At 40.0% G+C, this 15,788-nt stretch overlaps 1 protein-coding gene across 1 annotated transcript in view; it reads right to left on the minus strand.

Annotated features, from left to right (window-relative positions):
- Positions 1-15,788, minus strand: part of COL4A5 (collagen type IV alpha 5 chain) — an 83,712-nt gene that overhangs the window by 19,350 nt on the left and 48,574 nt on the right. The window contains exons 22-36 of the mRNA XM_074599931.1: positions 14,524-14,616; positions 13,865-13,935; positions 13,446-13,637; positions 12,824-12,992; positions 12,058-12,150; positions 11,863-11,967; positions 11,159-11,256; positions 10,753-10,903; positions 9,983-10,096; positions 5,317-5,484; positions 4,343-4,432; positions 3,372-3,521; positions 2,011-2,109; positions 913-1,002; positions 47-186 (exon numbers count right to left, since the gene is read on the minus strand). Of these exons, the coding sequence (XP_074456032.1) occupies positions 47-186; positions 913-1,002; positions 2,011-2,109; positions 3,372-3,521; positions 4,343-4,432; positions 5,317-5,484; positions 9,983-10,096; positions 10,753-10,903; positions 11,159-11,256; positions 11,863-11,967; positions 12,058-12,150; positions 12,824-12,992; positions 13,446-13,637; positions 13,865-13,935; positions 14,524-14,616 (1,823 nt within the window). The remainder of the gene's footprint in view (positions 1-46; positions 187-912; positions 1,003-2,010; positions 2,110-3,371; positions 3,522-4,342; positions 4,433-5,316; positions 5,485-9,982; positions 10,097-10,752; positions 10,904-11,158; positions 11,257-11,862; positions 11,968-12,057; positions 12,151-12,823; positions 12,993-13,445; positions 13,638-13,864; positions 13,936-14,523; positions 14,617-15,788) is intronic.

Consider the following 15,788-nt stretch of genomic DNA (forward strand, 5'->3'; position numbering starts at 1 on the left):
CAAATTTCCTCATGGAATTTTCTATTGAAGAATTTGGTAAATGTACCTTTGGTCCAGGGAGACCAGGAATACCAATGCTTGAAAGACCAGGGTCACCTTTCTCCCCTTTCAATCCAGGAAATCCTGCAGGCCCAGGCTGCCCTGGGCGTCCTGCTATTCCTTGGCTGCCTTTAATCCCTGGGGGACCTGTCAAAAAGATAAAATACAAGTTTTATAGATATGAATAAAACTTCTGCAGTGGTTTAGAGAAATCACTCAAATTACAGCAACTGAACTACAAAGGACTAACAAATTGACTGGCTGGCTTTGAATACTTAAGTGGTTTTGTTTTTAAAAACAAACTAAAACAATTATCTAAAAATCTCTCATGGCTTTTTGCATGGCATTTCTAAGCTTTCTTTTTTTATTCTTAATATACACAAATCAAAATATCTCATTGTAGTATTTAGGCAGAATTTAATATTAGAATCCTCAGAAACTGGAATTTTTGTTTCAGCAATCTTTCTAAATAATGGAATTCACTTTCTTCTGCCCCTTTTGCTTGTGTGTGATGTCTGTCTTCTGACAGGTGGGTTTACAGAATCTTTTTTCTGAACTTTCACAGAGTGGAATCTGAGAAACCAGAATAATAGGAAAGTTACAAAATGTAGATCATTCTGCTTCTACATCCATAAGCACTTTAAAACAATATGTATTTACAATATATTTTCTCTTTGCATATTCCGTTTTAATGGGTATTTCCAATTTCTTATATAGTATTCAACAAATATGTATGTAGGGCTATATGTATTCCTCATCTGCACTGCCATTTAAATATATTATTAGATACTGCACACAAGCACAACCACCTTTGTACTACATAAAAGCAAAACACTTGGCCAAAATGAAGTAAAATACAAGTACAGAAACTACCTGGAAGGCCCATCTCTCCCATGGCACCTTTCACCCCTGGAGGTCCTGTTGGTCCTGGCTGTCCAGGAAGCCCTGTGTCTCCCTTGATGCCTAGGAAAGTTGTGGTTTTAGTTAATTAATGGCAATAATTCAAAGTTTCTGATATTCATGTGTTCTCATATGAATATGCTTGTCATCTAATTACAAAGGCAATGGATTTGGAGTTGCTTCAGGCCTCACGCTGCTCCTACATGTTTTTTCACACCCATTTGTAGTGAAATATTAAACATCTTCAGTTTGTTCTGAGACAAGATTTGATTGGGGCAACTTCTTTGTTTTGAAGAGTTGTGCAATGAAATGGGTCAAATCTCAGTCCAGGATTTAGTAACCATCTGAAACAATTTAGTACTGGTGTGACTTGGTCTCTCATGAGTTGTTCTGCAGAATGAACACATTATCTCTTTCTCATCTGCAATAGGTATTCAGTAGCTTCTATTATGGAATTAAATGCGACCTACAATGCTCAAAATAGTTTGAGTCCTGGATGATTAAAAAAATTCCCCAAGCCCAACGAGATATTTAGAGCGAGACCTACATTAGACATAGTTAGCAAAGATTCAAGATTTCAGATAAATTGTTATAGCTGTAGGAAGAAGCAGTGCAAAACAGAATTCGTTTTCTTGATCCTCGCAATTCTTTAAAGCAAAAATCTGAAATCCAGACAGCCTTTGCAATGCACTCATTTGGCCATTTCCAAAGTATGAGTATAATGACTAACAATCTAAGAAATAAACATGTGAATCAGACAAGTCCCATTGGCAGATCCTGCAGTCATGTTGCTTGCTCGAGCAGCAAGCACTTTTCCAGTCATCCTAGAAGTTATCCTAATCTTCAATGCGGTCAGCCTAAAACTGCTTATGGGTTCGTTAGAAGGAAAGAGCTCAAAGCATGCTGTTTGGATAATGATTTTAAATGTCCCAAAACTGTGCTGCAGTTTTAAGTGTAAATCCCTAGGTTTTGCTTAGATATACCTGGATTAACATCCCAATTCCCACATGATAAAAACGCATGCATATTTTTACACATCAACACTGTCCATCTGAGGCCTTGTTTATTTACCTGGCAATCCTGGCACACCTGGTGGGCCACTAAGTCCTGGTGGGCCTGGGTCACCTGGGAGACCTTGATAACCTTTCTGTCCTGATAAACCAGGAATACCTCAAGGGAAAAAGATACATTTTATTATTATTACTATTACTACTACTGTGTGTTTTTCTTTAACCTTAGAGATCAGATATAGCTACAGATGAATAAAAATCCAAATGGGGATTTTTCTTCAGTAAATATAATTCCCCTAGTTTAGTGAAGAAAAGTATCACAGAACACAATATATTGCTTCTGGAAAGTTTAAAATTACTACAGAACAGGAACAATATAGGTAAATAGAGGAAAAAGTAACTTTAAGACTAATACCAATATACTTAATTCAGAAGGGACTGTCTTTTCGGATAAGCAGGCTCCATGCTAACCTCTCTATATTCATCCAGATTATTTATATACGTTTAATTAAATTGCCACACCAGAAGCACTTTGGTAATGATATATTATAAAAAGTAATGCAGGTATTTTAGCAGATTTTTACAAATTCTATGTAGTTATTGTCTTATACAATAACTCTGTCCTGCCCTGCAGGCATAGTTAAATCTGCCCTCTACAGCTTGCTCTTAACAGGGGAAAAAAAAAAAAAAGGTAAGTGTCTTAGGGTCCTACCTAGGCTTCACAGAAATTAATACAATAGGTAAATTAGCACAATAACAGCTGAGCCAACATGAGAGAAAGGCATTCTAGTTCTCTCTAGGGTAGGGTATTTTTACTCTTCTCAAGATTAAATTAGAGTCCAAAGGAGACATCCGAACCCTGTGGGGGGGAGCCAGCAAGTGAGAGAGAAAACAGACTTGAGTGACCTGAGAAAACCTTCCAGGCTGCCAGCTTTCCAACTAGAAACACACACAGAGATGACATTTAGCTGAGGGGAGGGTAAGCTTACAGGGATACCCAAAGGGAGAATCTGGAGGTGATGCATGAGCAGATGACCATCCTACAAGGCAAAGGCCTTCGAGACAGCAGGAATGCAGCCAGTGCAGCAGCCATGACAACTATCTCTCATCATGCTTAGGAATAACACTTAGAAGACTGAATCGTAATCCTGCTGAAAGCACCTTAGTGCTATTACAATATCACCATATGCCAAATAGTGGTAACAGTTAATGAGCAAGGTCATCGCAAACTGACCATACAGAGTAACTTGGTCACAGAACTGCTTAAAAAAAGGCCTAAAATAGGAGAACCGTAAACCACCTCTGTAGTCTGAATTTATTTTTTTCTGCAAGAAAGAAGGAACCGTAATAGATCCAGTTACAGCTCACTGTTGTCTGTAGAGGACAAAGAACCTCCCCAGACCCACATGCAAAGCTCTGTACCTGGAACACCTGGCTCGCCTTTTTCTCCTTTTGCTCCTAGCTGTTTTGGATCAACTTTTCCAGGTGGACCTGGCAGGCCTGCTTCACCTTTGATACCTTTCTGTCCTACTGGTCCAGGAGGCCCTGGCGGACCGGGTAATCCACTGTTACCTGCAGTAGATACAGACAAAGAAAGGGAAAAAAATATAATCCTTAAGGTAGGCTGATATATTTGTAATGCTGTTTCTTACACAGGCAGTCCATGATTTATTCATGAAGTTGGAATTCACCAAATGATCAGTCAGTTTATGTAAGGTTCTCCACAGCATCTTAAACCCTGGAACAAAGCTAAGTGAGTGGACAGCACGGGGATATCTGTATGCTGCCGTCTGTCAGCTCTGGCCAGCCCAGCTCAGAGGAAGCAGTTGTCTGTATGACCCACGTCAAGAGAGCCCTTGGAGCCCCACCACACTGTGCCACTAGCACAGAGGAGTGGCAACAGCTTCAGCAGCTTCGGATTCACAGCCTCCTTGTTCTGGGGACATAGTGGGTTTTTCTTCTACCAAACTTTTTAAAAATTCATCTGCAACAAGGGGGTTGGGAACATGTAAATAGAATAGTTTCTCTGTAATACCTATAGAGCTGATTCTGGATGACTCCATAACCCAAAGCTATGATTGTCTTCTTTCTACTGGTTAAAGCAGACTTTACAACATACTTCAGAAATATTACCCTACTTCAATGCCATCAATCCAAAGATACTGTTTTAAAAATAGCTAACAATTCATGACATATATTTAAAAAAAAGAGAGACTGAATGCTGTGGCTTAAAACTGCAAAGCAATTCTGAACACCAGCACTGTCAAAAGAAGACAACCTAAGCAGATCCCAATAATGAAGATACAGGTGTTAGTATTACAAAGCCTCTTTCCATACAGGACATGGAAAACAGCATTCTGCATTCTCTTCGGGGTGGAGAAAACAAACATTACCTTTCAAGCCAGGCAGGCCGTTTCTTCCAGGAGTTCCTGGAGGCCCTGGAGGACCGGGAGCTCCCATGACGCCCATCTCACCTTTGGCACCTAAATGCATTGAATCACCATTGTCATTCTGAACAAAAACTCAAAACTGAGCAGTACCTAACTTTTACTTCCCTGCATCTCTATGGTATTTATTAACCAGCACATGCATATAAAACCTGGTTTAAGGGAATTGCAAGTGCTCAGTTCTTGTATGGATCTAAATCAGATAAAATGACACTTTAAAATTCTGGCAAATTTTCCACAGTAAAGTCCTGGGAAGAAAATTTGCAGTGCACTGCTCTTTATGGTAGAAAGAATATGTATACCTCTAGTAAGTTTAGTTCCCCGGTATGAAACATAAATACATGTTTGAAAGCAAACTTGAGTTTACTGAAAACCAAAAAGACAATTAGGAATACACTACTTTTAGAATGTTCTGCATCGCCCCTCTATCTGAAGACAGAGATTCTCAAAATTCACTTTTAAGGTTCTATTCCAGACTCTTAACTGAAGAGTCAAACACATAGAATAAGGAAATTGATATGTAAGACTATGTGTTGGATCCAATTGATAGTATTTGCAATTATTTCCTTTAAACAAATTCTATTTCTAAATTGTATCAGTGACTAGAAAAAAATAATCACAAAATAAATCAGAAAAGTGTCGTAACTATGATGATCAAAGTCACATTTGTAAGTTATGAGACAGTATAACATGGAAAATATTTGCATCGAGTTACAGGAAGAGTGGACAGGATTTTAATGCCAGAAATTTCATTATAATTTTTTTTTTAGAAAGTATGAGATGTAAAGGTTACATGTATCCAACTTTAAACAGATAGGATAAACAACGAATTTCATTAAGTTGGCATGCTCAAGCATAAAGAGCATCCACCTGTAACTACAGTTTGGTCTTTATCCACAGGCAAAAAAATGTGAACTTACCTGGAAATCCAGGCATTCCATCCCGGCCAGGTGGTCCGGGTGAACCCTGAGGCCCTGGGAGACCAGGGGGTCCTGGATATCCTGGGGTTCCTCGGTCGCCTGGAGGACCAGGAACATCGAAGCCTGGAGGACCCGGATCCCCTTTCTCCCCTGGAATGCCCTGCAACCCTAGACAACGTTAAGACACAATTGTTTAGCAAAAGGTAAGGCAGGGCTGAGATCTATGCGTGTCTGGGCATAGTACTGTAGGAACAGCTAAGTTTTATCTGCAGTCCGTTCCTAGCACTGATGAAAACCCTGCAATTTTTCTGAAGTCATGTATTTTTTAATGGCTTCCAGGTGTTAAAAGGACATATTGTCCTGAAGAGAAGTATTGCTAAAATTTTATCAAGTTGTAGCAAATGCAATTCAAAAAAATCTCAGAAGGAAAACAACAACTCTCTTCAACAACAGTTTAAGTCTGATTAATAAAAAAAAAAAGCAAAGATTGATTAGACTGGTTTGTATTTTATCATTAAGTGTTGAGATTCTTACAATATATTTCCATTAATGATTCCATTTTACTACATTCTAAGATAACATCAGCTGAATATTTTTGAAGGATAGCAAAATTCTGTATAGCATTACATTTCCTTGAATGAAAACTATGAATTGTCAAAATATGCTTAAGATTTTTTTACTGCTAATGTTACTGAGCTCAAGGCACTGCTGAAGCAAGCAGATGGCTTCTTTCCCTCCAGTGCATTGTACCAGTGAAGATGCCCACTCTGGAAGTGTAGCTGACAAAAAAATTTTTAAATCTGAAGTTAAGAAAAGGCTTTGGTAAAGAAACCACAGTACCTGCGGAACCTGAGGTTCAAAAGCCAACGAGTTAGAGCTCATCAGGAAGTTGAGACAGGTAGCAGTAAGGAGTTGTAATAGTCGTTAAGTTAGGAAACAAAATAAAGCACACACAGATTAGAACAAAGAAAAAATTCTACCCTAAAGTTACTGAAAACAGATCTAAGTACAAAGAATACAACACTAATGCTGTTAAGAGAAACCAGACCGCAAGGAAACTCGGAGGTCTTTTTCAAAGCGCAGCCACCACTGTATGCAGAAATGAAAAACTCGGTGAGGTATTTTCAAATAACAATAGTACATTCAAAAAATAAAATTATTTTTCCCTCTCTCCTTGTCTAGTATTTTCTTTGCAAGTGGGGAACAAGCTTTTTCTCAACTGTTTCTTAACACAAAACTGTCATTACTAGATACTGGCTTGGACACCTTCTGAACACCAGAGTACACACCCGACCAATCAGCTGCATCACATTTTGGTATATCCTTTCAAAGAGGGATTTTCAAAAGATGCTCCTTCCTTATAATACAAAAAAGCTCTAAACAATTTTTTCCTCATTCTTTTAGTTCTATTATGCAAATTTACATTGTTACACATACAGAGATAGTATATTGTACATCTACAGAGATAATGACAACACCATGCCAAAACCTCAGAAATAACTACACGGTACAATTACTCTAACTCTGTAATGGTGACCCCTGCTCTCAACTGCAGGAACAAGTTTAGGAGTGACGTCATGATGTGTTCTTTACCCACTAAAAAGCAGATCAAGGTTTTTTGACAGCATAGACTGTAGACTTCCATTTATTTAATGATAAGCATGCTCCCCTTTGGCAGCAGCTTATCACTGCATTAAACTATAGTGCCATGTACCTGGAACAGCTTACTTTGCAGAGAAAACACAGTACTAGAGGACGGATAGGGACTGCACATGCTCTGTGTTTAAGGGGTCTCTATCAGTAAGTGAAAAAAAAAAAAAAAGAGAGAAAATAAATATAACTCAGTAATAGGACAAACTCTATCTAGAATGGTAAAGATACTTTTTCAAATAGAAACTCATTCTAATTTAATTTCTGGTTCTCAAAAATGTAACTATATCATAATTAGAACAGTAATGTCTAATGTAATTTGTTACGTATTCAAAAAAAAGAATGTTGAGTTGTTGCAAATTCTGAAGAAATGGTGGTGCAGAGAAAGGAAATAATGAACAGGGAAATCCTTTCAAGAATTTTCCAAATTACCTGAAAAACAGAGCCCCACAAACTTTACCCTAATGTTGCATAAAGGAACAGAATGAAAACAGCCTAGTAAAAAAACAAGGGATGGCAGATGGGAATGTAAGGCATTCTGCACAAAACAGAGAAATAGCAGTGCCAAGGGAAGTAACAACAACTTATCAAGTGTGACCTTCAACCATGCACTAGATTTCAGAGCCACCATGCTGTTAGTAGCCACAATGATTAGTCAGTACAGACACGAAGAGCAAAAATATAAGCATTTCAAATCCACCAACTCTAGTAATAATGATGCATTTGTCAAAATTGGTATTTTGCAGAATAAATGAAATAAAATTCTGGCTAACACCAGCAGAGATGCTACAGGAAAACAGAAGAACATGCATTGGACGAAATAGTCAAACCCATACTACCATTCAGTGGTGCCCGCGGACAGGACAAGAGGCAATGGGCACAAACTTGAACATAGGAAGTTCCACCTAAACATGAGGAGGAACTTCTTTACCCTGAGGGTGACAGAGCACTGGAACAGGCTGCCCAGAGAGGTGGTGGAGTCTCCAACTCTGGAGACATTCAAAACCCGCCTGGACATGTTCCTGTGTAACCTGCTCTAGGTGACCCTGCTCTGGCAGGGGGGTTGGACTAGATGATCTCCAGAGGTCCCTTCCAACCCTATGATTCTATGATTCTATGATTCTAATACATCCCACCCCCACCACCAACCCACCCCCCCCCCCGCCCCGCCACCAACCCGCCACCCCGGCTCCAAACACACACCTGTGTTGCTTTCTGTTTCAGTTCAGCCTCAAGTGCAACCATAGGTTCAGGATGGTACAGTAAGAACAGTGAGCCAGGCAGAGGACCCACCTGCTGGCTCAGGGAACTTGTGCGCACATTGTCCAGACCCTTTCTGTCCCTAGCTCTTAAGTCTGGACACATTCAAGGCTTGCTGCTGCAGGGACCGTGCATTCCTTTCCCCACTGGGAAACTTGTGGAAAAGTATACTTAAATATGACCCACACTTTATGGTATGTAAGTAGAACTCAAATTCCATGGGCCTACTTACTCAAGTGCTTGCGTACCTTCAAGTTAAGCACTTTGCTGAATCTCAGCTCACGGTTCATAAAGACCTGAGTATGATCAACCAATCTGTGACCCATGGTCGTACAGTTGGCCATGCATTTTTCAGCATGCATTGCGAACAATGCCAATCCCAGTGCTGGCACACAAATACAAAAAATGTAGCTCACAAACATGCAAGGTAAACAGTCATACAGGCATGGCAAGAACCAGATGAGTTCTGAAATGTTTCAGCAGCAGGCATGCTCAAGTCCACAGAGAATATTCTTGCTGTGGTGACTGCCACACATTTGCAACTTTGGGAGTTGGTGTGCAGCAAGCCCATTCACTGAATGAAGGGGAAAAGGAATTTTCCTGAACACACTTGGTGAATAAAATGACGTGCATGCATGCCCATGTACCCTTTATGCACAAAGATGGAACAAGTTCAGGTCTTCATCAGTCACCAGTCATTTTAGACAAAAGACAATCAAACTCTCTTCACACACATATTCCTAATTATCACTATCCTTAGCTTCTGCTCTGTCAATCTACTTTAAACCTATCAGGACTTGTTGGTTTTGCAGAAAAAAAAGTGTATGAGGGAATCAGGAACCCCAGAACTCAGAGGTTTCTGTAAGAGGAATTCTAAAGCTCTTTTCCAGGTGTGCTTACAACAAGACAAATGTGTATGACCTCTTTTACTGACAGGCTTTTGTTAAAGCAACATCACATCACTTCTCGGAGAACATTTTCTCCTCTACAAAATAATTAAAAAGCTAGTTTGGAATACTCATGCTTTCTTCCTTTCCACGTTAACTGAGTTAAATTGTCCTTCAGCTTCCATTAAAAAAAAAAAAGTGCCTAGCCATGTCAGGGAGAATCTGAATCACTACCTTGATTTTGCACTCATCATGTAAGTAGGAGGAGGACAAATAGCATTGTATAGGGGATTGAGCTGTCCGGTTTTTTTCCAAACAAGAAATTAATTTGCTAGATAATAATGTAAAAAAGTTACTTTAAAATACCTCTCACCCAGTGAACTTGGAATACAGCTTGGTAAGACAGAAAACGGCTTTGGAATTTAAGAACCACCTTGCTATTTGAAAGCAATATAATGACAGCACAGTACAGGCAGCTAAAGGCAGCTTTCCTCCTCTTCTTTATCCCCAAAACCTCTGCACTGACATTGTGCTCCCTTCTGCCTTGTCCTGAAGAGTACTGCAATAAACCCCTTCACAGAGATTTTGTCACAGATAGTGCACGACACTTTCCAGAATTTCTGCTGAGGCCCCAAGTCTTCTCCAAAGTGGGCTGTTGCACCCTTGAGACCCCTCTAAGTTGTGCAAATGGCATCGGGTTTCAGTAAAAAACATGATGTACCAAAGTTTACCAGCTTTACTGGCAAGACAGCCAAGCTCATAAACATCTATCTTTCCTTGCCTATCTGTTCAGTGAGAGTCTCAGTGTCCTGTGTACCTGCTTGCTGTACGCCAGAAATCACCTAAGGGTGATTTCATGTGAGTTTTACCTGGGGGGCCAACAGGACCTGGAGGTCCTGGAGATCCAGGTGGACCTTGACCACCAATGCCAGGGATGCCTGGTGGGCCTGGGAGTCCTGGTGGTCCGCTTGGTCCAGGGTCACCTAAAAGAACATGCTTGTTTAGTTAAATAGTGAACTCAGTTCAGATATAGTTGCTTTCCTAAGCAGAGTGTGTGCACATTGTACTTGAAATCTCATCCTTGCATGCAAACAAATATGGATCTGACAGAGGAAAAAACACACTTCAGAGGCTGTTTCTGAAAGCCAGAGATTTGTCCTCACTCTGTGTGGAATGCATGCAGTTTACATTTCTAGGCTACACAGAGACATGTTATTGCATCATTATCCACATCAAACTCAACAGATGCTCTCCAGTAAACCAGGCATGCTCCGCAGTTCAATACAGACAATGATTAACAGTAGGAATTTGTGAATTGCTAACCCTCTGCATGTTGAAGCACAGTACATCTATATGACAATTATTCTATCGAAAAAATTTTACCCCCATGTTAACATGATTTGTCTTTAGAATACAGGCTTTCAGATACTGACCCACAGATTGGTATTTACTCCCTTGCTTGCTTGTCTTTTGAGAACACAAACTTCCCTTTACACAGTTGTCTCTGGTTTGGAAAAACAGACCCTGAAGTAATTGCTCTAAAGTCAGCACTGCTTGTATTTAACTGCCATATGACTCCTCACGTGTCTATATTTTCTAAAGTTCAAAAGGGAACAGAAAAGGGGAGAGTTCTTCATACCTTTAGGCCCTGGCGTTCCATCAAAACCTGCCCGTCCTGGGAGACCAGGGTTTCCTGGGAAGCCAGGATCACCTTTGGGTCCTTGAACTCCTTTTGTGCCTGGTGGTCCTGGGGGTCCAGGTGGTCCTGGAACTCCAAATCCACGATCTCCCTATAACAAATTAACAATTTTTTAAAAAGGGGTTTTTCTAAGTTTAGCCTCTCCTAAAAATGCTAAAGTAGTAAAGAAAAAACACCCACCATCTTACAGTTTCTTTTTTCCTACCCTCACTCAAATCTCAAGTAGAGAATGTGACTTGCCCGCCACCAAAAGCTGACAAGAGGTGAAATCCTCCCCACCAACTTCCCACTGACACAGAAGAACCTCTAAGAAAGTGAGCTTTACATTAAACAAGCAAACACTGACCTTCTGTCCTGGGAAACCAGGTGGTCCAGGAGGCCCATCTAGACCAGGGCGACCTGGAGTTCCCGGAGCTCCGGGAGGGCCTGGTGTCCCTGGGAAACCTACACATGGCACGGAGGTTAGGGCAGCAGAGGAAAGGACACCAGAAAGCATTAGAACAACTCTTCCAGAAATGCTTAGGGCCCATGAAAAGTAATCTCTGAAGAAAGGTTCTGTGCTAGCTCAAGAATACTTGAGGGGGACTCGTTTGTCTGAGGTAACTTTTGAGTATGCAGTCTTTGCCACAGAGGATCTCTGGGACTCCTCTTGGAGGAGGGCACTCCCCATGCTGTGTGCTCTAACAAAGATCACAAACAGTTCACATCAGAAACATTAACATCTTGAGGCAGCATTTGGAGATCATTTATTGATTTAAGCTCAAACATTCATAATTTCCCAAAGTTTTACCCGTTGGCTTTTGTGTCCTTGGTTTACTGAAAAATGTAAGCTACTGTGAAAGAACAGTAGAGTGAACAGAGGAATAAGAGCTCAGCAGATTTTTTCCTGATACTTCTGAAACTATTAAAAAAGATGTACAAATTCAAGACAAACATTTTTTAAAGGATTCTAGAGACATAAATCAACTCACAAGGAAAAAGTGAAGAGACACAATCCTCTATGTCCCCTCTTCCAGCCAGTACAATACAGTAATATGGCTGTAAACATACCTTTTGGGCCTGGTGGACCTGGAAGTCCAATGCCAGGAATACCTGGCTCTCCCTTTGCTCCTGGGATGCCTGGTAAGCCACGCTGACCTGGCTGACCAGGATCTCCTGTAAACGGCAGAAAATCAACATAGTTATCAAGAATCAGTTGGAATAAAAAGCTCTTGGCATTCCCTGGATATCTAGTTGCTGCTCTACCTGGAAGACCTGGGTCACCATTTCTTCCCGGAGGACCAGGGGGGCCAGGAACTCCTGGTTCTGTAATAGTCTGGCCAGGGTCACCTTTTGGACCTAAAACCAAAAAGATGAAATATGTAGCACTCAGTAGGAGTTTCTTTTCTGCTTTTCTTTGAGCAGAAAAAGATACTAGCTGCATCCCAAGGTTACAAAGAACTTAAACACCAGCAGCATTTTACCCAGTAAGGTTATCTGCCCTTGAGCCCCATATAGCACGTATAGGCTTAGAAGCATTTTTTAACGTTAAGGCCGTTTTCTTGAAATGTTATTTTTTCAGCTTGCACCTAGGTACCATCACGTGAATAGTATTTTCCATAGCTGACACCAGCACAACCTGATCAGGATCCGTGTAGTTGACAAGAAAGTAACAAAAGCAAACTTGTTCCAAGTAAACCCTTGTTTTCAAAACCTGCTGTAGTTGCAGTATTATTAAACATAAGCCAGATGGTAGTTACAATGCACTTCCGCTATAGTCAGTCTAGAAGGAGAAGCTTCCTTAGAGGTGAGAGCAGAAGGGTGAGTCACATGCCTACAGGAACGTGGCACAAATTATGCTTGCTTTGCAATTCTGTGATGACCTTCAGTAAGGGAGCTTAGAAATACTACATTTTACAATGCCTTTGGGAAAAGCTTAAAAGTAGCATTATGTTCTGAAAACTATCCGGAGCAAAACAACAAAACTTGATTTTTACAGCTTTTGTTCAATAGCACATGGAGACCAACTCACCAGGAACTCCAGGAGGCCCTGGGCGGCCTGATACACCTTGGATACCCTTTTCACCAGGGGAACCTTGTGGACCAAACCCAGGAGGTCCAGGAAGTCCTTTGTCTCCAGGAGGACCTGGTATTCCTGGATCACCTGGAATACCTATTTCTCCTTTGAATGCAACACTGCCCTAAAAAAAAGGAAGAGCAGGATGGGAAAGGGAAACGTATTTTCTAGCAAAGGAGTAAAGTCTTTCATTACTTCTGTTTTGAAACTCTTTGGCAGTTTCCATCCTTTTAGCTCTCAAGGCCATTAGCTGCCTACATCTTACTAACATGGTAGAGATAAGGTCTAAACCTGGCTACGTAATTCTTCACGCTATATAGGTGAAATGTAGACAATGGCAGAAGGGATCATCTGACACTACCCAAGAGAAATCTCAGCTTATTTTTAGAGGCATTGACAGATTCAGGAAGTATCTCTGTACATCATCACTAGGTTGGCATCTACTGAAGACAATTACTGCGTTAGTCACATTCAGAATAAAGTGCATTTGCCCATCCTCTTATCTGCACTGTGTCAAATGCACCTAGGACTTCTCAAAACATCTGTCCAATCAAAGACAGCATAAAATGGAACTCACAGGTTCCCCCTTAGGACCAGGTAGACCTGGCAGTCCATCTCGTCCAGGAGTGCCATCTAGGCCAGGAAGACCTGGAGGTCCTGGGAAGCCAGGGTCTCCTTTGTCACCTTTCATTCTTGGAGAAGTCAGGACATCCCCTGGGTCTCCTTTAGGACCAGGTCTCCCAGGAGGACCTGGGGACCCTGGGAATCCCTGAGAGGAAAGGAAAGAAAAAAAAGGGGAAAAAAAAAAAAGCATTTTAGTTTTTTTTTTCACTGCGTCTCCGATTTTGGTACAATATAAGAATTATATATTCAAGCTAGTTATGAACAAAAAAAGAAATATTAGACAAGAATTCATGTCTACTGTGCACAGATCTACCAAATACACAAAGCAAATGAGACACTATTTTCCCACCAGAACATAACACCACCACTTACTGGTGGCCCTACAAGGCCAGTTAATCCAGGAAGCCCCTTTTCACCTTTTGGTCCAGGAAAACCAGGAGAACCTAAGTAGTGCAGAAAAACATAAAAGAAAATCATAAAAGTGTAGAAGCTGTAAATATCAAGCACGCTGTCTGCATAAGAGAATAGCTATTTTTTTTTAAATTAGGCAAGGGTTAGTCTGGTGTTTTTGGAGTTTTATTTTATTTGAACATAATGAAATTTGCAACTCTAAGTTAAATCAGTAGTGTCAAAAAATATCACACTTGTCACACTTTTTAAAAGTTCCAGCTTCTCTATCATTTCAGGAATAGCAAGTAGTAGAAGTTAATGTCTCTCTTTCAGTTAAATCTACAGCAGATCATAAAGCTTCAATGTACAGAATGCTTGCAAGTCTGTCTTTGATCAGAGAATTTTTTTTGAAAGACCAGATTTTAAAAAAAAAATGAGTGATTGTTTTGCACGTATCCAGCCTGTTTCTTCCTAACACTCCCCAACTCTGCAAAACAGGACATGCACTAACCATACACCGGAGCTGGCAACTGTGCATCTGAATTCATACAGATATATCATTAGCATTATACGCAGATACTCAGATACAAAAGTGACTTTATTTAATATATTAAGCAAAACAGTGAAGACTACAGCCTTACCTGGACTACCTGGAGGTCCTGGTGGTCCTCTCTCCCCAGGAGGCCCAGTTATTCCAGTTCCTATGCAATTGAAGCATGTGTCTCCTTGATCACCTAAAATGATTTGCATTGAAAAAGCACACTTGAGCATCAGACCTTAGAAAACATTAAAAGAATTCAGTAAAACAACAATTGTTTTCTTGTTACTGATCTATAACACCAAGTCCAAAATGACTATTTTATGTAATTATATGATTCCTTGAATATTAGAAGGCTTCCCCCCCATGAAGGCCAGACTGAAGCTTTTTGGTTGCTAGGAATCAGACAACCAATATCAGATATGATTAGAATTTATTTGGGGTAGTGTCAAATAGATTAAAAAAAAAATGCTTTCAATAATAAATAAAACTGTGGACTTTTTTTCTCAGCAAAAGAGTTCTCTTCTAAAGTAGGTACTTGATGCTTCAAACTACAACTCTAACACACATATATCAAAATCCCAAACTTGAATTAAACTCCAAGAGTGCAAATTAAATACTGGGAATGTTTCATTGATTTGACAATGGGCTAAACTTATTTCATTTAAAAGAAAAAAATTATTTCCAGAAGTTTAGGAATTTCCTTCCCATACTGACTTTTCTGACATTCTTCAATGTAGCATTTAAGCACTTCGTGTAGGATAATTAATTAATCCTTACAATCTTCATGAGAAAAAAGACTTCTGTTTGAAAGGAGTACGAAATTAAGTGACATGACCAAAGTCATCTAGGATGTCCACGGTTGAGCTAGGAAAAGATTCTCACTTACCCATATCAGCATCCTCATTGCAAGGTTGTCTTTTTGGAAACAAGGATACACATTAAAGATGTCTTTCTTTTGCTTACCAAACAAACAAACTCATTGTAGATTGACCAACTCAAATTAGGAATCTTGCATATATAATCTCAATGTTGCTTTCCATAAAAAAATGTAAAATTTATTCATGAAGTAAGTATAAAACTTTTTCACAACAGAGTTGGCACCTGCTGTTACAAAGCGCTTAGTTTCTATCTACCTGGGAGGTAACTCATAAACCTGAAGTTCTGTTTTACTTTAATTGTGATTCATGCTAGGCTCTAGAATTGGTTGTACCCTCAGTCACTTTGAGACTCCTGTGCCCTAACATGAGATGAGGGACTATCCTACGCCCAAACAAAACAGCTTTCTTACTCAGAAACAGAAAATATCTGCACTCAACCCTACTGGTAAGAGACACTGTTTATCCTTATGTAATTCTGGCTTTACAT

The sequence above is a fragment of the Larus michahellis genome, chromosome 9 (genome assembly GCF_964199755.1).
Source record: "Larus michahellis chromosome 9, bLarMic1.1, whole genome shotgun sequence".
NCBI classification, from domain to species: domain Eukaryota; kingdom Metazoa; phylum Chordata; class Aves; order Charadriiformes; family Laridae; genus Larus; species Larus michahellis.